The sequence below is a fragment of the Erpetoichthys calabaricus genome, chromosome 3 (assembly GCF_900747795.2).
Source record: "Erpetoichthys calabaricus chromosome 3, fErpCal1.3, whole genome shotgun sequence".
NCBI classification, from domain to species: domain Eukaryota; kingdom Metazoa; phylum Chordata; class Cladistia; order Polypteriformes; family Polypteridae; genus Erpetoichthys; species Erpetoichthys calabaricus.
This window is the reverse complement of record NC_041396.2, coordinates 175373035-175394294: the sequence shown is the minus strand read 5'-3', so window position 1 is coordinate 175394294 and position 21260 is coordinate 175373035. Positions and strand designations below refer to the sequence as shown.

Below are 21260 nucleotides of genomic sequence, written 5' to 3'. Positions count from 1 at the left end.
TTTTAGGTATGCATTGGTGCCCAAGCAGACTATCTTTCTGTTCTCTTTCTTTGGCCACATTTGCAGCAGCTAGGAATGGGCAGACACCTTGTGGAGGCTGATAGCTCAGGTTTCTCACAGCTTTGAAGCCTGTAATTTAGTCCTTCTCGGGACTAAGTGCTTTATCTTAAGCAATTTCTTTTACACACTAACTGTTACTAGTGGGAATTGCCTAAGACCTCACAATGCAACATTAACACAGCACTTAGGTTATGATAAGAATGATATTGTGATTTTTTTTAATGTTACATAGCATATTAATGTGTACATTGTAATGTACAGTAGTCATACAGTGCAATGTATTATTCTTTTTTATTTAGTTGAAGTCATTCTCATGGGTAAATATATTATATTGTGCAAACATATTACACCAAATTTATTTTCTTTTTTCTTTGTCTAATATCACTAATCCCACTCAGTAGGATTAAGCCTCAGTGGTTTTTTTGTATTATTTTGCTTGTCTTTGTTAGATTTATGTCGTGCAGCTAACAAAACTATTAATACTTCTACTGCAGCTTACTAGAAACTGAAAACTTGTCATTGACACAGTGAATCTGGCATTACCTGTTTGACCCCAGGAGGGAGGCTCGCTGTTTGATTCCATTATGATCTAGAGTTGGACCCTGGCATGGTATTTTTCATCATTAGATATGCAATATGCAAAGAAAGTTTGTGCTAATTTGTACAGGTGCTGTCTTTAGCCCTCTGCTGCAAGGGTCGAGGCTGTGTCACAGGTGAAGGCTTCTTTTTACTCGTATACAGCATGTTCTCCTTGATATTATCACGTTAAGTAGGCATGCTTCTGATGTGGTGTTTTTTATTGAGTGAATTTCCTGCGCTGTAATGGTATTGGTTTGCCAAACAGAGAGCAGTGCATTCTAAAGCCCAGGAGCTTTGATTAGCATAAAATGTCCCAGATCTGTCAGTTTGATTAATTTGACTCTTTGTTTCTACTCTATACAATAAGTGCTATTAACGGCTGAAACACTTCATATGTCAATGTCTCCCCTCTAATGACTTGAAATTGTGGTTTATTTCTATATTTCTGTGTTATTCCTCTCATTTAGTATTCTGCTCAAGTATGGAATGCTTTTTTCTTTCTCCTTTTCTGCTGTGCCTGCTCTGTGCCTTCATTAGGTTGCTGGTTGTAATACTAGAGTAATCACATATGGTGTAGGATACACACAAAGATGTGATCCCGGGGGCAACAGCTGCTGATGTAAGCTGAAAATAGATCCAGAGTACGCTCAGCACTTTTCCCAGAGGTCTTCTATTTATTAGTAACATTCTCGGCATTGAAGAACCAGAATCCTTCTCTAAATGCGGTGGCTTTCACCTTCAGTGACAATGAGCTTCTGTGTGTGCTGATTGATGGCTGAGAATTCTGAAGATTAAGGAGCAGTGCGCTTTTCTAGACAATATTTCTTTTTTCCTTACATTTGCCTTTTATATTAAAGGTAACAATTACCCATACTGTGTGACTATTAATTTTAACTCATTCCAAACCAGAGCAATAAGGCTTATCTTTGGCACTGAATAAAAGATACACCACTTTTAGTATGTTTAGATTGCCTGATCTCAAACAAAGAATTAAGTGGTAATGGAATCTGTAAGGTTTTCTGTTCATCGAGCAGGAGTTCCTTTCATCATTCATGCCTTCATTCTTTTCTAGCAAACAAGTTCCTAGTAGGTAATAGTTGACCAGATAGTGTAGATTCGGCCAGATGCTTATTCATTTTGCTAATTACATTGCCTGCTTGAAATAAAGTCACTCGCCTTCAAAACGCCTGTGGAGTTTCGCTGGGGATTTTTCTTAAGATTGAAGCTTTTCAGTTTTCTTTGCTGCCTTGCATTATTATGCAAAAAATGAATTATTAAATCTGTTCTCATATATTGTATGTATGCATAATGAGAAATACAGAAACACAGTTCTCTGGGGCTGCTTATTTAATAATGCAGCAGAGCTTCTCCTTTTTTGAGGCATTGTCGTAGATGAAATGGGCAGGTTGCACTTTATTACTTGGATATTTAAAATCAATGAAAAGCATTGTGCTGATCAATTGTTTTTTTCTGCATTTTTCGTTTACATTGAAATGATCTCTATTTACTAAGATACTCCCTGCCATCCTTGCAGAATTTGATATTTGATACATTTCTCAAATGGGGTGGCACGGTGACGCAGTGGTAGCGCTGCTGCCTCGCAGTAAGGAGATCTGGGTTCGCTTCCCGCGTCCTCCCTGTGTGGAGTTTGCATGTTCTCCCCGTTTCTGCGTGGGTTTTCTCTGGGCGCTCCGGTTTCCTTCCACAGTCCAAAGACATGCAGGTTAGGTGAATTGGCAATCCTAAATTGGTCCCTAGTGTGTGCTTGGTGTGTGTGTGTGTGTGTGTGTGCCCTGTGCTGGCTGGGATTGGCTCCAGCAGACCCCCATAACCCTGTGTTAGGATATAGCGGGTTAGACACTGACTGGCTGACTGACTGACATTTCTCAAATTCAAATGAACTGACGTAAAACATTCAGTAGGATAAAATTACACATAAAGGAAAACAGTACAATATGTACATTTCTTTGAATGTAAGACACAAGATTAACAGATTAAAATTTTAATTAAACTGATTTATTTGCCTCATTTTCCATCTCTTAATAAATAAAATAATGGAATAGTCAGATAATATTTTACTTCAGCTGTGCTTTGTGTTCTTTTCACTGGGTTAAATAAAATAATAAAGTACCACAAGAATAATCAAATGTGCAGTTTCTTTTTCCCTCATTTTGTTTCGGTTGATACCACAATGAAGTCCATTGTTAAGTAACACTATTCTCATATTAGATATTGGCATCAGGTCACACATTGGTTGTCTCACAGTTCTAGCAGTTTTGCCACTATCTGTGTGGAGGATGCATGTTTTCCCTGTATCTAGTTTGTTTTTCCTCCTAAATCCTAAGATAGTTTGGCTGGCTCAAAACTGACCCACCATGGGTGTGTGTATGTGTGTCCTGCAATAGACTGGCATGACTTGTCTTCAGATGGAAGCTGTTTTGATCCAGTACTTCTGAAAGAGGTATGGATAGATATAAGTAGATAAGGTGGGTTTGGCAATAGATGTCTGAAAACTGAATATTCTTACACCTTGAACCTTTAGAAAAGTAATGTTATTTTAAGATTATTCATAACTGTTAAAGTACTGAAATGTACCATATATATATAAATACAACAAGTACACAAGTACACTGATGAAGAATTGCAAACACTGACTTTTAAACTGCATTGTTTAAATCTTAGAATAATTTATAATATTTTGAGATTGCCTCTTATCAAGAAATTAGGTTAAAAGAGGTAATGATTGTTGAGACAAGATTTCTCTGGTTTCTTGGTCATACTAGTTCAACACAGAAAAATCAAGAAAGGATGTTATTGAAATACAACAACAAACAAATGCCTGAAAACTGGTATGGAAGGAATTGTGCTTGTTGCTGGTCTTTCTGAATACTAGACCATCTCAGCATTCCTCCCAACTAGAAGGAACAAGGCAGAGTCTCCTCTTAACTGTGCAGCAGAATTCAGCAGTCCATGGCAGTGGAAACACTTGAGGTTAATTTGAATGCACACTAAATATTTACATAGAAAGCCTAAAAATATTGGAAGGGTTGGAATATTGTCAGATATCCAATTTGTCATGATGGGCCCAAGGCATCCAGCATACAGAAAAAAAAACATCATATTTGGTTTTGCATTGTCAGTTTCAACCAAGGTCCTGCACAGATTGATCACACCATTATTTTCTGACTGAGCTAATGTGATTTTTTTCCTGTATTGTTTTTCTACACCAGTAGCTCTGTTTTTTTTTTTTAACATTTTTCTTACATAGTTAATTGAGTTAAAAGGCCACTCCTATTAAGGAGTAAAAGCATAAAGAGTAAAGTAATGCTGGAGAAGTACATTTTGGACCATTAACACTAGATTCATACTTTGAAAGTGTTTCTGCACTTATGTATGAGTTGTCTGTCTAGATAGTCTATCTAGTTTTTTGTAATAATCAGGGTGGAATTGAGGATGTAGAGGCGATTGAACTACTAGAGTCAAGTGACCATAATATAATACAGTTCTCAGTGTTTAGGAAGAGTGAGGATGTAAAGACTAACACTGTTAAGTTTAACTTTGGCGGAGCAAATTTTAAGCAGATACAGAAATGTCTAAGGAGAATAGACTGGGATAAGCTTTTAAGTGTGGAGACAGTTGAGGAGCACTGGAACAGGTTTAGAAATGTTTTACATGTAATGCAGGACAGATACATACCTACATTTGGAATTAATAGGAAATTTTAAAAAACTCCACAGTGCGTTAATAAATAGTTAAAAAAAACAAGCTGCAAAGGAAGAAAACAGCTGTATAAGGCATATAAGACTAATAACTCCAGTTTATATCGTAGGGTGTATGAGAACATGAGGGCAACCATTGAGAAGGATATTAGGGAGGCTAAAAGACAGTTGGAGAGGAATATAGCAGATAAGGAGAAAGATAAGCAAAAGAGATTCTGTCAGTATTTTAGTAGTAAATGAACAATCAAGGAGGAGGTGAAGTGCACCAGGAATTGTAAAGGGGAATTAAAAAGTACAGACAGTGAAATAGCAGATACCCTAAATAAGCATTCGGGTCTTCACAACTAAAGATATAGATAACCTCCCAGCGGTAAAAGGGACTACTAAGGAGGTACTGAGTGATTTGGTTAGAAATTGTAGAAGAAGCAGTACTGCACAGATTGAATAGGCTGAAATCAAACAAATCTCTAGGACCACATAATATTTATCCTCGAGTTCTTAAGGAGGCTAGCAAGTACATATATAAACTCGTTACACATATTTTTAGGAAGTCACTGCACACTGGGGAAATTCTGAAGGACTGGAAAATGGCAAATATTATCCCATTATATATAAAAAGAGTGACTGAGCAAATCCAACCAACTATAAGCCAGTAAGCTTAACGTGCATCACAGGAAAATTAATGGAAGGAATTAAGGATAAAATCAAGTAGCACATGGCAAGTACAGGAGTTTTTCTGAACAGTTAGCATTGGTTCAGAAGAGTGAGGTCATATTTTACCAACATGCTGGAATTCTATGAGGAAGCAACGAAAGGGTATGATATTATTTATCTGAATGTTCAGAAAGCATTTGATAAGGTGCCACATGAGAGGTTGGGCATCAAACTAAAAGAAGTTGGAGTTCAGGATGATGTTTTTAGATGGGTACAGAATTGGTTCAGACACAGGAAGCAGAGGGTGATGGTATGAGGAACCCTATCAAGTACTGGCTGATGTTAAGAGTTTTGCTCCACAGGGGTCAGTGCTAGGGCCACTGCTATTTTTAATATATATAAATGTTTTGGATAGGAATATAAGTAACAAGCTGGATAAGTTTGCAGATGATACCAAGATAGGTGGATTGGTAGATAATCTGGTATCTGTTAAATCATTACAGAGGTACTAGGACAGCATACAGACTTGAGCTGATTTAAGGTTTAAGGTTTCTTTATTTAGTCATGTTTACACAAAAAAACATGAAATTTGCCTTCTCAGTTGCATCTAATAACAGACAGAATGAAATAAAACAGACAAATAGAAATAAGAAAGGTTAAGGTAAGGCAGTTAGATAATAAATATTTACACCAAATAAAAAAAAAATGTTACAGGATATATATCAACAACCTTAATCATTATCTCCGATATTTCTTATTGAAAGTCGTATGGCACTAGGAAGAAAGGAGTTTCTGGAGCGATTTATGTGGGTTTTCAAAGCAACTATCCTTCCTGATTTACTGAACTTTAGTTCTACATGTAATGGATGACTGTCATCAGTTAAGATGATTTCCAGTTTCTTTAACATTGCCCTGTGACACACACTAGTCAAATCATCTACATCAGCCCCAATAACTTTAGCTACATACTTTGTAATCTGCTGGAGCTTTTTTGAGTTTTGGTTTGTCAGACTATTAAACCAGGCAATGAAATTAAAGTTGATCACCGACTGGATCATACTGCGATAGAAGGACAACATGAGGTCCTTGTCTACTTTAAAAAGTTTGAGTTTATGGAGGAGAAATAAGCGCTGGTTGCATTTAGAAAATAATTTTTTTTGTATTTGTATTCCAGTTAAGATTGTTATCTAGGTAAGTTCCTAAGTATTTATATTCAGTCACTATTTCTACCTCCTCTCCAGTGTTAGGTTATATAGCACAATGTGTGGAGTACCAAGAAGTCCAAGAAGGTTATGCTCAACCTTTATAATGCACTGGTGAGGCCTCATCTTGAGTACTGTGTGCAGTTTTGGTCTCCAGGCTACAAAAAGGACGTAGCAGCCCTAGAAAAGGTCCAGAGAAGAGTGAGTAGGCTGATTACAGGGCTACAGGGGATGAATTCTGAGAAAAGATTAAAAGAGCTGAGCCTTTTCATTTAAGCAAAAGAAGATTAAGAGGAGATATTATTTAGGTGTTTAAAATTATGAAGGAAATTAGTACAGTGGATCGAGACTGTTATTTTAAAATGAGTTCATCAAGTACAAGGGGACACAGTTGGAAACTTATAATATTAGGACGTTTTTCTTTACACAGAGAACCACAGACACTTGGAATAAGCTACCAAGTAGCATGACAGACAGTTTAGGAACTTTCAAGACTTGACTTGTTTTTTGTTTTTGTTTTTTTAGAAAAATTAAGTGGATAGGACTGGTAAGCTTTGTTGGTCTGAATGGCATGTTCTCATCTAGAGTGTTCTAATGTTGTAACGGAAAAACAAAACATTTAATAATACTAAATAATGGTAAAAATTATACTTCGGTGGGAATCTAACAGGTTGCATAATGCATTGCTAAATGGGAAAACATACTTTGTAATGGGGAGTGCATCAAGGATGCTTTCTTCACCTTCTTTGAAGTTTTGTTAGATGTTCAGCATTGCACTGCTGTCAAGTGCCTTCCAGATTTGACAGTTGGTATTAGATTTTACAATAACACTGCAAGGGAAAAGACTGTAATACTGTATTTAGAATATTTTTGGTATTAAAATTGATGGCAGCACTGCAGCAGTTTAATAAAGCCAATTAAAGATCCTATTTGTCCAGCAAAACATTAGATTCACAAAGAAAATGCCGTTTAATATTATGTGATGGATAGTCTGGGGAAAGTTATAATTTTTAGTTGCTCATCCCACACTGACAGCATAGTTATGTAGCTGCACAGTGAATACAAGGCAAATCGTCCTCACAGTGGTGTTAGTTTAACTTCTAAACAAAAAGACTTTTAGAGCACGTTATAAATGGGAGGGTTTGAACTGGTGCCTTTCTAATGAATAGCAGTCAACATCCCGAACATCATTCTCTTTTAACGATAATCTGAGTGCACTTTTACCCATCTCTCTTATATCCTTACAGGGTCTTCTACAAACACTCATTTTAAAATTTTAAAAAGATTTGGTGTAAAAATTACTGTCTGCTCTCCAAAACAATGAAACTGTCATATTTTGTGATTTTAAAGACTAAAACTATCCTATTGAACTTTGCTGTGTTATATATACAGTATGTTCAAGATCTTAAGTTTGAATTTACAATCAGATAATTGAGATTTCCCTCAGTCTGGACTTGTGTTTTCATTCCCGATTTAAGGTATTGATTTAAGAACAAGTAACACTGATTAATACTGTATGTGTGATGGTGGATGAATGTGCCAATTCTGAAATGCAGCCAAATGACAAAATAAACTTAAACAATTTAATTCAGAACGCTGTGGCAGTGCCATTAAAAGGATATCCCTGCCAGTGAGATTTCATTGTTTAAAAATATTTTATGTTAACACTACTCTTAACATTTTAATCTATACCGTATATAGCATCTTTGTGAAAAGATGTTTCTGCTCATTTTAACAGCAAACAATCTTTTATCCGACAACTTTTATCCACGTGGCTGTTTCTTGTTGATTGGAGTACACCATTTACATGCAATTTTTTTTTTATTTTAGATCAAACTATTTCCAAAGAATTCATCAATCTGTTTTGCACAATCTGCTTATCTGACTGAGGTTCATAGAGAAACTGGAAATGATTTATGGAAGCAGTGATTATAAAATAAGAATTTGCTTGTCTGCTTTCACACATAGTCTCACATTCTGTAAAGTTACTGGGCATTTTGGGATTTTGATTGTTATTGCCACGAGCCTAAATACGTTCACAGTGTTGTTTATCGACTTGTCATTTTCTAGAAAGTGATATGACTAACATGGAGCTGTGGCTTTGCTTGTGTTATCACAATTGACTCATTTAATACCTAGTCCTGTTACAGCACTACAGGGTTTCATTGTTTCTTATTCAAAATTCACACTATGGGTATCTGAGTTTGGAACTCTATTGAGAAAATTAAAATGTATATTTTTTTTTGCACTAATGTAAGATGACTATAATTTTTACTTTCTTAATTTCGGAACATAATTACTCATGATCTTTACAAGAGTACACACAACTGGCAATTTTTTCTTTTTTTTGTTTTTGCAGGTCACTGCCAGGGGATTCGCCCCATTGTTACAATTTGCCTACACTGCTAAGTTACTGCTTAGCAGAGAAAATATTCAAGAGGTCATTCGTTGCGCAGATTTTTTGCGCATGCACAACTTGGAGGACTCCTGCTTCCGGTTCCTTGAAGCCCAGCTGCTAAGTGAGGAAGATGGGTTGCTTTTGTGCCGTACAGTTGCACCCTACCCCCAGTCTCAGGAAGATGAGAACTCCGAGGGGGAGAATGAGAGCATGCAATCAGAGACCACTAAGATCAACCCTCCTAGGTCTAAGGTTTCTGCTGACAGTCTCAGCTTTGATAAGGCAAGCACCCTCCTGGAAGATGAAACTTTGGGTGTGCCAATTTCCACCGTATTCCAGGATGGCAGGACTGATTTTGAGAAACATGGAGTGTCTGATCTACCCCGATGTCCCAAATATAGGAAGTATCAACTGGCTTGTACCAAGCACAATAATGATGCATCAAGTACCTCAGGTTTTCCAAGCACGTTTAAGGACACAAGCTGTGGCAGCGGTGGTGCAAGTGCTTGTGGACTTGACATTGGCCAGATCAAACATGAGCCACGGCCAGACGAAGAGAGCATCTCACTCAGCCTGTCTGGTGATGAGCAGGAATTGAAAGAAAAAGATGGAGTGGCTGATGTAGAAATGGACTGTAAGCCACACAGCCCAATCTATGAAGATCGGGCCAAAAGTAAATCACCTTCATGTTTGAGGTCTTTATTTAAAAAAGGAATTGAACTGGTAAGTTTGCCTAACATGCCACAGCATGATTTTACCAACAGACCAGCGTGTCCAGAAGACACGGGAGTTACTCAGGGTGACAACAGAAATGACTATGGGCCTCTGAATAGAGATCTGGGCCAGCCTACATCATCTCAGAAGGAGCTTCCTAGTTTCCAAGTGGGAATATCCTTGAAGACTCCATCTTGTGAGGCAATCTGTAAGCAGGAGGTAGAGCTTGACCGCAGGAGTGTAATTTTTTCCTCAGGCACATGTGAGAGACTGGGAGCTCCCGCACATTCTTATCCCATTGGAAATTCTTTGGATAAGGAACTCTCGGAGAACATGCCAAAGGGCCTGTGGGCTGGTGCCAGTCAGTCCCTTCCAAGTTCACAGGCCTACTCCCCTAGTGGACTGCCCTCGGAACCCATGCTGCAGTGCAGGTCACGACCCAACACCAGCTGCCCAGTGCCAATCAAAGTGTGCCCCCGATCCCCTCCTTCAGAAACAAGGACCAGAACTTCTAGCTCCTGCTCTTCCTACTCCTACGCAGAAGACGGAAGTGGAGGTTCTCCTTGCAGTTTGCCACAGTTTGAATTTTCCACATCACCTTGCTCACAGGGAACCCGCTGTTCAACAGTTGATCAGCAAGATACAAATATGGTTGGTGATACAGTATACAAAAAGGTTCGTCCCAAAATAAAATGTGAGCAGTCATATGGAACCAATTCTAGTGATGAGTCTGGCTCGTTCTCTGAAGCAGACAGTGAGTCGTGTCCGACTCAAGAAAGAGGGCCAGAGGTAAGTGAAACACTTCTGCTTTTATGAATATATGCTCTGCAAACTGTTCCTTTGTCTTTGTATTCTACTTTTAATATGGTAACTCTTCATCAAAAGGAACTGTCATATCACAGTGGTGCAGCTGTTTCCAAATGTCTGGAGTTTTGAGCTAGCAGGGTTAGTGACTAGGATCCCACAGTGCAGGAATAGTGAGGCTTCAACTGGCAGCTTTGTGCTGTTGGCCACACTGTACTCTAAAAGAGTAAATCCAAACTATTGCACTCCAAAACAGTAGCCTTGTTAGTATTTTGGCCAGGTCATCCCTCAGAGTAATTTGACTCCATAATAACACTAGATCAAGATAAGAAAAAGTCACTTCTTCTTGTAAACTCTTTTATGTTGTTATGGCAGTCAGAATCCAGGAAGAATGGTCAGCAAGATGGCTTTACCTTTTTTTAGTTCTACAAATTGAAATTTTGTTGGAAATTATTCCCATTTATCTAAACATATCAACTTTATGAATTACTTGATTAGACACAAAGTAAAACCTGTTATCATACAAAACAAATTTACTTGTTAAAGGAGGTACATGCATTCAAGATTATATTTTATGGTTGTGTATTGTCATACTCAGCAAATTATTTAAATGAAGGCATAAATTAGATGTTTTAGACGTAGGCTCTTCTTTTATCTGTCATTGAGACTATAGAGTATTTCACATATTATTGCTGTTCTGACTGCGATGTCTAGCAGAGTTAAAATTTCTATTTGCTTGACATCTTGTGTGCGAATCTATTTTTTCTTTTATGTACTTTTCTTATAATGGTTTGCTTCGGCCTCTTTCTTTTTTGTTACCTTTCAGTTACTAATCTGAATTAGATATTTACATTTTCCTTATGAAAATATTGTCCATAAATATACAATTGTTAATCATGTAAGTTGTAATTCTGAGAAATTGTTACAGGTGCAGCAAATAGATGAATGAAATGTATATTAAATACCTTGGATACTGATATAATACTTAAGCATTTAACTTTGGTAAAATCATTACATGCTTTTGCAGAATGGTTCAGCCAGAATGAAAGGGGGAATCTAAGAATGTTTTCAGTGGGTAGAGATGCACATATGATGGGTGTGTTGTACCTGACATTGGGTTGCTAGCTATCCATGAAGAGATGCAATGGCCCAAGTTGGTTTTGTTTTGCTTTTTTTTAGCTGGTAGCTAAGCTCTTACTAACTGAAATTGACCAGGTATCAATTTTTTATACCTCCTGTATCATAACCAGAGACTTCAGAACGTTGTCCGGAAAAAAATAGAGGCAAGGCAATTACACAGACTGTGTGAACACACATTCAGTTAATGTTGAGAAGCCAATCTACCTAAATACCATTCCTTATAAATAATCTGGGTAACCTAGGTAATATTTTATAACTGTTTTAATTACCCTGTTATGAAAAGTAAGAAGTAGGATTGTGAGTTATTTAGTCTGAAGCAGAAAAGAAATTTGTGACAGTTCGTCTGCACTGCACTGGTTGCAGACATATGTGACTAGCAGTGAAGACTTGCAAATTATCACTCTTAGAAGACTTATTCATTTCAGAATATTATCATCAATAAATTCCATTGTGGTATTACTCATTGCAAAGATGAAATACAGTTAATACTCGATTTCTTTAGTTCTGTCCATTCTTTTCATGATCCCATTTTTTATAGTAGAGAGCCATGTCCCATTCCTCAAGGAGGAACCAGCCCTAGAAGTGACAGAGGTTCATCACAATACTAAATTATTCATATACGACCAGATATAGTCACCGTTTAACCTAACAGGCATGGCTTTTGTATATGAGAGTGAACCCACACAAGCACATGGGAAACATGCTGATTCTACATAACAGAGACCAACCCCACATATCATATTCAAGTCATCCTTTAGACGTGCCAGCAGCTCTGTACCTGTACCTGGCTGTGAAAGCATTTGTGTGTATTAATATACCCCATAAAATACTGTCATCTAGTCCAAGGCTGGCACTGTGCGTTTTGCTTCTGTGGTGGGCTTTGGCTCATGTTCATCCCTATAATTAGAGGAGTTCATTGTGAAAACATGGACGAATGACAGACTGATCAGTTTTAGGAGACTCCTCTGCAGTAAGTATGTGAAGAGCTTAACATTATGAACCTCATATTTGAAAAGTTCTTTAGTTCTGAATTTATCTTCAGTAGCAATGCCTCCTAACTTTAAATGCCTAGGATCAATGGTAGTCCAAGATGGAGAATTAGATGCGGAGATAATCCATAGAGTACAGTGTGGATGGAACAACTGGAAGAAGGTATGGGTAGTAATGTGTGATTGAAGAATTAAGGCAAAGGTTAAAGGTAACGTTGTTAAGACAGTGGTAAGAATAGCAATGATTTGTGGAGCTGAAACATGGGCAGTAAAGGGAGTGCAGGAGAAGAAGGTGGATGTTGAGCTGGATATGCGGAGTTACAAAAAATGACAGAATAAGAAATTAGACAATCAGGGGTACAACAAAATAGGAGAGACACCTGAGAAAGAACAGCAAAGTAGGTTGAGGTGGTATGGACATGTGATGAGGAGAAACAATGAATATGTGGGCAAAAGAGTGATGGGAGTGGAAGTACGTGGGAAGAGAAAGTGACGGAGGCCAAAGTGGATATGGAGAGGTAAAGTAAAAGAAGATCTGAAGGACAAGGTCTTGACTGCCGAGGAGGTGCAGGGAGAGGGAGAGGGTTGATTAGGCACATCAGTAGTAATTTACAGGAGACAAGCGGTAGCAAACCTGATAACCACAGTTTTATTACAAGTTTTTATTTTCAACTTTCTTAATATTTGCAGAAATAAGATAAGTTCAACCAGAAGACATTTGCCTTCTAACTTTTACTTGTGTAAGATATTTTACTAATATAACATATTTGCTACATTTCTTTGGAGGTTTACAAAGCACCAAACCATCTCCTTAGAGAGACGTGCTTAGTGGTAATTTCACTGTTACCTTACCCTATTTTTTTTGGTTTTTCAAGAGTGTCTGAAGACTTAAATAAGACGTTTTGCCAATAGCTGCCATTTGCTGTTATAGTCTTTTTTTCTCTTACAGAAGAAGAGAGCATGTACAGTGTCTGTCGCAGCATTAAGAAACCAATGCCATTACTTGTAAAACTGATTTAAAACTGAAATTTAAATACTAGTTTCATTTTATGGGTTATGCACATACACACAGACTTTCATGCAGAATTGGTACAAAAATGACTAATTGTTTTATCAATCCATTTCCAACTCACTTCCATTTCACGGTGAGGGCTGGACAGAGTGCAAAAGAAGAACAGAGATCCAAAAATAATAAATGACTTTCTGTTTTATTTTGGGCTGCACTAGACAGGAAGTACTGTAGACATTTTACCTAACAGATGAGATTCAACATGCCCTCATAGTGCTTCAGTCTCTACTGGATATCCAAATGTTTTCATATTCAGTTTTCACTGTGTGCTTTTATTTTTTATAACCTGTCTTATTGGGGGGCGGCACGGTGGCGCAGTGGGTAGTGCTGCTGCCTCGCAGTTGGGACACCTGGGGACCTGGGTTCGCTTCCCGGGTCCTCACTGTGTGGAGTTTGCTTGTTCTCCCCGTGTCTGCGTGGGTTTCCTCCGGGCGCTCCGGTTTCCTCCCACAGTCCAAACACATGCAGGTTAGGTGGATTGGCGATTCTAAATTGGCCCTAGTGTGTGCTTGGTGTGTGGGTGTGTTTGTGTGTGTCCTGCGGTTGGTTGGCACCCTGCCCGGGATTGGTTCCCTGCCTTGTGCCCTGTGTTGGCTGGGATTGGCTCCAGCAGACCCCCGTGACCCTGTGTTCGGATTCAGCGGGTTGGAAAATGGATGGATGGATGGATGTCTTATTGGGGTTAAGGTGAGGCTAGTGGAGTTGGGGTCACTATGTACAGTAAGTGCTTGCTTGAAGGCACTCACAAATAGCAAATAAAAGGTTGCTGGCTACCCAGGTCCTCGATCCGCCCTTTATCAGACAAGTTCTGTTTTAGCAGACAGCTTTCCTAGTATTGTGTCTATTCACCACCTACCTCAGCTTGTGATCAGCAGGACCCAGAGCTACGTCATCCCCACGCAGCTGCTGTCATGACACGTATGGGAAGAAGCGCTCAACCTGACGACACCAAACACTTGGCTAGGACTGTTCAGCTATTAGCATTTCCGAGTGTCGGCACACCTACCAAAGAGAGAATATTGTGGGACTTGAATCATGAAGATACAAGGTCATTATTTCTAAACACTGCTACATTCTCAGATGCACTTGTACTTGATATTAAGTCATGTGAATTTATCCAAATTAAAAAAGATGAATGAAGAAACTGAATGCAAAAGAAAATATTTTAAATTTTTTTTATTCATATTTCCTCTAGGATGGTGAAATGACTGCATTAGTCTGTTATGTTTGTTTGTTTCACTCCGCTATTTTATACATAAAAATTTGATTAAATGCATTTATAGGTATAGTAACAAGCTCACATAAATTATAAATAGATTCCTGTGGCATTTTTAATTACCTTTATTAAAACACATTTTCAATCAAGTGAATCTACACAGTTATGCATAATTAATTCACAGCTGTTTAAATATATTTTTAACAAATGCACAGTCGGACGTTTTTTCAAAGCTTTGTGTTCAGTTAATTATCTACCTCACTTTCCTGTTACATAGTTCAGCTACATATTTAAACCATTAGGTATTCCTTAAGCTTTTATTTGGCACATAACATGGTTCTTTCTTTATAAAGGAGGGGTAGAAGCAGTAACTGAGAATGAAGAAATAACTGAACAACATACTGAGAAAAACTGCCCTTGCATCTCTTTCATTGTTGTCTTAATACTGTAAGTGCGGGAGACTGAAAAGCTGTAACTGTAGAAAAACAAAAAATTAAACATTTACCATCAGTAAAGCATCCATATTAATTGGGATTGTTCTTTCATAATCAAGATCACTGATACCTTATCCATGTTGGTGGCATCAGTTTACTCTGCCAGGTGATATTCAGAGCCAGGCTGTCGTACATAGAGGGAAAGTGAAAGGGAAAGGGTCTGCTAGTGACTTTCACATTAGATCCCAATGTACCTATCCATGCATCTTTTTTGATCTCAGACAGACAGTATTTACAAATACTCATCAGCATCAGGTTTTCCTCTCTAAGAACTATTACTTAATTCTTATCATGTATCTGTCCCCTCATTAGCTTTTCAAAGATAAGCAGAAAACAGACAAGCTGTCAAGTTTACAATTATAGACTTCAGTGAAGTTCCTGGTTTGGTCGCTGTCATTATTACTGTCACTTGGTCCTGTTTCTGCACAGATTTTCTCCATGAGCTCCGGTTTTCTCACAGACACACCACTTAAGTTAATACGAACTGGCCACACCACTGTCCAAGCCCTGACTCACTCTGGAATTGGCTCAAGCTTCTCTGCGACCCAACTCAGGATAAGTGAGCTTGCAAAAAGAATGGATGGAATAAATAGGGTCAAAAAACAAATGTATGGAAACAGTTATTTTCTGAAAACATAGCAGACAAAGCAAATGTTTCTCAGCAAAACTGAATTCTTTGGTTACAAATCTAACTATATCTAGAAAAATATAGGCAACTTTGAATAGGGGCCAAGCAGGTGAGAAACATTGTTAATTAATATTATTAAAGAATATTACAGCTATTTTCATAAATTGTAACCACCAGGGGAGCCCTAAATCACAGACACAGTAATGCCCAACACAATTTTGGATTCAAATAAAAAATATTTATTTGTCTGCCACACCTTTCCAGTAATCACTCGTCAAAAGAGCAATACTACAATTTCAATCAAGATCAAGTTCTTTCCTCCAAGAGTGTCATCTGCTGCCTTCTGACTCTGACTCCCCAATGTGAGGCAGCAGGCTCCTTTTCAGGCAGGACCCGGGACTGCCTCCAGTGTCACCATACTGCATGTCAGGAGCACTTCCGGTTCATGTGGAAACCAGTATTGTCCTCCCCCAGCAGTGGCACTCAAGGATCCTGACAGATCTTCTTCCACACTCCAGTTCCCTTACAACCCTATGGATGTCCTGCTTGGGATCAGCCTCAAAGAACACTGCCACCTTCCATGAGGGAGTATGAACTGCTCCCAGTATCCATGTTCACCCAGTCCATTTATTACGGTTCGATCCTTGCCGGGATGGAGATTATACAGCATTCTGGCTGAGTTTTGTCTCCAGTCCTGCAGTCCTTACATTATGGCGTCCTGGCCAGACAAGGACTCAGTCCCAATCATGGCCGGGATGCCCGTCTGTCCTCCATGGCACTTACAATGTATATATAGTGCTCTTACTTTAAAATGTGAAAAAAACACAAAAAATAAAATGACTTTTAATTGATAAAAGATCATACTATACAGTCGAATTTGGTGGCTTTACTGTCTTTGATCAGTGTGGCCATCTCTGCTCTTCTTGTTACTGCAGTAGTCAGTGCTTTGTATCCAGGAGCTGTGCTGCTTGTTTGATGTTTACCGCTATCTGCAGAATGCTCATGTGCATCCTTCCCAACAAACTTTATGAATTATGTACGGATCTTCCTTGTGACAGCAGTGCTCAGCATCACTAGATGAGGAGAATTGTGAAGTATACTTCAAGCTGAATTCAGATGTGGTACATGCATGCTACAGTACATGTTTGACATGCACATTGATTGTTTTGATGCTAACCAATTGGCTTACTATACAAGAATATGTCTGTTAATTGAATAAATGCCTTGAAAATGTTGTACAGTCTATATTCTGTATTCTATATCATTTGTAATTACAACTATCTTTTTTATATAAATGAAGTATGTTGCTTATTATGAAAGTGGCTGAAAAAATGCAAAAATTAAAAACATAAAGAGAAGTGAAAGCAGCAAAGTTCCTAATGAGAAAATATATACATGCTCTAAGATTAGACAAAATTGCTAATAAAATATGCATTGGGAAAGCTATTTCATTTTTTTGCTAAATTTGCAAACACCAGTCCATCCTTCAGTCTAGTTTCAATTGGTAGAAAATTATGATAGACATTATTTACTGGGACATTTCTTCTGTTGGTTTGGCAATTACTCATACTGTTGTTCTATGTATGCCTTTTCTATGAACTAAATGAAGTTGGTCCAATGGGTCTCAGTGCAAGGCTGCATATAAAACAAGAGTTACCACAGTACACACGTGAACATAAACTGAACCCGTGTTTCACCTTTGCAATTTAAACATTTTCCACAAAGTCACTAGAGCCTCATTGAAGTGAGCATGCCCTCAGTCTCAGACCTCCCACTATTAAATCCTTTCTGTGAATTCTTAATGCTTACATGCAGAAGCCTAGTCAGTGAACCAAAGCTCCACTTGTTATGAAAGACTAATCTGAAATCTGCTGCTTCACACATTGCCGGGGCATTTTAGGAGAGGCCTGTGAAAAATAAACATTATAGAGTGCGGTGGGAGTGTTTACAGTGGCTCTCAACAGAAAAAACGCCTAGCTTCCTAACAGCAGTTGTTAAAAATAGCTCCAAGCAAGGCTGGAAACAATGAATTTGCAGGAGGAAGGAAGTTGTTGGAAGTTGTGGCTTCATGTAAAGTAGATTGGTCCTTCGAAATGCTACCAACGCCTTATCCTGCTAAAGATACGAGAAGAGCAAAATAGTTAAAGAGAGAGGGTGTACAAATTTGCATCAAGTGGCCACATACAATGCGACCCTATTGCCCTATATTCATACCTAGTTTGGGTACGTTTGACAGTATGTGTAACCAGGTAATGACAGAGACAAAGGAGCAGATTTGCACGATTAATCAGATGGAGTTTGGCTTGAGTTTGTAAGTTGGTTGGTTAAACTGTGGTGTGGGATGGTATGGCCAGTTAACATCTGAGTAACAAGAAGGATGCCAGGTTTCTCTAAAGAGAGACATCATTATGAAAGGTTTGATCCTTTCTGTTCACAATCACCCACAATACTTTCAGAATCATAAACCCACCCTTGCACAAAACAGTATACAGTATAACCATTATGTGTAAATAATCAGAAATATCTGAATGTGTCATTAGCACAGGAAGTCTGATTTTCATAATGTCAGCAGGCCTGCACATGTTTTCAGCTCTCAGAATGATAAATTGTGGTCTGAGTAGTATTAGACAGTAGCAGAAGAAACCACACAGAGTCGTAATTCATATATTCTTGTTGTGTGGAATGTATGATTTGGGGGAGTCATCTTCCTGTCTCCCTTCACCTTCTTTTGACCCTTCATGTGCACTGGAGCTCTGAGGTGTAGATCCCAGACTTAGTTTATTTTGCTTTTTTGTTAAGAAACTGAGCTTTGCCTTTAGAGGTTAGTTGTACAGTGATCTCAGTGCTGTTGACATCTCTTGAACACACATTGGCACAGTGAATGGCACTCTAGTGCAGTAATTATTAACGTCTCCCAGGTCCAGAGTCCTTACCTTAAAACCACACTTGGTTGCCATCTGTGTGGATTTTGAACATTCTCACCTTGTGTACACAGTTTTTTGTCTGGGTACTTTGGTTTCTCTCCCACATTCCAAACATGTGCATGTTATGTTGATTGGAGATTTTAAGATTATAGACATGAGTGGACCCCATGATGGACTAGTGCCTTGTCAAGGTTTGGTTTCTGTTTTATGACTGATGCTGCTCGAATAAGCGCAAAAGCACCTGTCTCCCTTGCCTTGGATTGGAATTGGATTAGACAAAACCAACGTAAAGTTTGGCCTCTTATGCAAGATGTGATACTTACATCATCATTGTTAAGCTACTGCTAAAATTTCAATAGTGTTAAAATCATGGAGGAGTGTCTATTATTCCTTCGTGAGTAATAATCTATAGGATTAGGCTAGGATGTGATGAGGATGGATAGGATTAGAAATGAGGACATTAGAGGGTCAGCTCTAGTTGGACGGTTGGGAGACAAAGTCAGAGAGGTGAGATTGTGTTGGTTTGTACATGTGCAGAGGAGAGATGCTGGGTATATTGGCAGAAAGATGCTAAGGATAGAGCTGCCAGGGAAGAGAAAAAGAGGAAGGCCTAAGAGAAGGTTTATGGATGTGGTGAGAGAGGACATGCAGGTGATGGGTGTAACAGAACAAGATACAGAGGACAGAAAGATATGGAAGAAGATGATCCACTGTGGCAACCCCTAACGGGAGCAGCCTAAAGAAGAAGAATAAGTAATAATCTATAGAGCCAGAGCTTAGTGGGAAGATATTCACTCGTTTCCTTCATTAAACATTAAAATGTAGAAGTGCTTATTAGAATAATCGTTGTTGTTAGGAGACTGTAAATTGGCATTGGCTAGTATGCTGAATTTGACTGACACGAGGTCCAAGTTTCTTTCCTGGTTTGCACCCAGTGATACCAGGATAGGCTTCCCATGACTTTATTTGGAATAAAATTAGTAGAAACTTTGTGGATGGATTGATCGAGAATGTGGACTTAAGAGTCAGCTTTGTTTAACATCAACTCATCTGCTTCATACTGGAGGAATGAGTTGGTTTAGCCAAACACAAAGGCCCAAGTACAAGGCTGAACTCGTGGTCTACTAAAGTTGAAGTGATTATTAAAGTGATTCCTGCATGGACCCATGGTATCATGTGATTGCATCAGGTTGTCAGAATTGGGAGACAAGGAGCACAGGGAATATCAGTTATTGAGTAGTAATGCATCTCTCACCACAAGAAACTAGGATTAGTGCTACTACCTCACAGCTCCATTGCAGTTACCATCCGTGTGGAATTCCATATGTTTACATAGCTAGTCCTGTTAAACTGTCAGATCTAAAGCCTGCACATTAATTTAATTGTGACTTCAAATTTCCCCAGAGAGAGTGAGTGAATGGTTGTTGTGTCTGACTATTCCTTGCAGTAAACTGATGGCTACTTCCTTGTGCCATTTTCTATAGGTCCTGGTCAGAGTTTCTGTAATTGTGTAATAAAAATAAAAATTTGACCCAAACAGATAAATCCATGAATGAAAATCGTTACCAGCATGGGCTATATCATCTGCTGTAGGAAACGAGCCAGCATTTGCTTCATTAGGTGGTGAAATGTTTGCTTTGTTCAGTATGCACTGATAAGCTGGTACAGGGATGAGCCCAGGAGCCGGAGACTGCTCTGGTGATGTGGTTGAAGAAGTTCCTCTTGGGAACTCATGGGTGTATCCATATTAACATGCTGAGTAGCAGTACAATGATATTTTGTGAATTTGATCTCCTTCCCCCAGTGGTAAAGTCTTCAAGGAAGTAAGTGTACGGTAAACTCTGAAATTATAATCTGTAATTGTGGACATACCCTATATTATAAATTTGGGATGTTTTTGGCTTCCACTGTTAACAGCAAGTCTCAAATTATAATATAGACCCTTTCACAATTTATTCTTTCAACTCATGTGTAAGATGGATTAGGTTTGGAGCATATTTATTAGCAAAACTATAAAATATTTTAAATATTTGAACATTAGTGAAAATAAAGGCAAAGTATGAAAACTGATGTGAAGCTGGGACATACAAAAACACCAGCAACCCACAGTTTAGAACAACCCTCCCACTAACACGCAGACACTAAGTTAGAAGGACAGCTTAACTGTGCTAATTCATCATTTAATATAAAGATAGAGCAACTGTTTTTTTATAAAAAGGTTAATTGCACTGTCCTGTTGAATATACTGATTTTACAAAAGCAATTAAAATTAGCTCTCCATTAGGTTAAATGGATAAATCTTTGGTTTTGATTTCTAAAATCAGTGTCAATCATAAAAACTTTCACCATCACATTCTACAAGTGTAATTGCTCTGTTTAAATGCGAGGGAATCAGAAAATACATTGATTTGGCACAAGTTCCGATTAGATGTAGATGAAGAATTGATCTACCCTGTGAATTAGTTCTGTAGGATGCATCTCATTCTGAAGCTAATATTAAAAATATATATATACGAGGGCAATCCCAAAAGTAAGGTCTCCAAAGCGGTGGGGACCTAGAGGAACTGTTCGTACGGCTGTTGGCCCCACTGTTGTGATTGGTGCTTCCTCCACTCCCAAACAAGCATGCGCGGCTTCGCTGGGATGCTCAATCTTGGCTTGGCAGCCCTT

General features: G+C 38.4%; 1 protein-coding gene across 1 annotated transcript in view; it reads left to right on the top strand.

Annotated features, from left to right (window-relative positions):
* Positions 1–21260, top strand: part of bach2b (BTB and CNC homology 1, basic leucine zipper transcription factor 2b) — a 303267-nt gene that overhangs the window by 246524 nt on the left and 35483 nt on the right. The window contains exon 5 of the mRNA XM_028797547.2: positions 8574–10115. Coding sequence (XP_028653380.1) covers positions 8574–10115 — 1542 coding nt within the window. The remainder of the gene's footprint in view (positions 1–8573; positions 10116–21260) is intronic.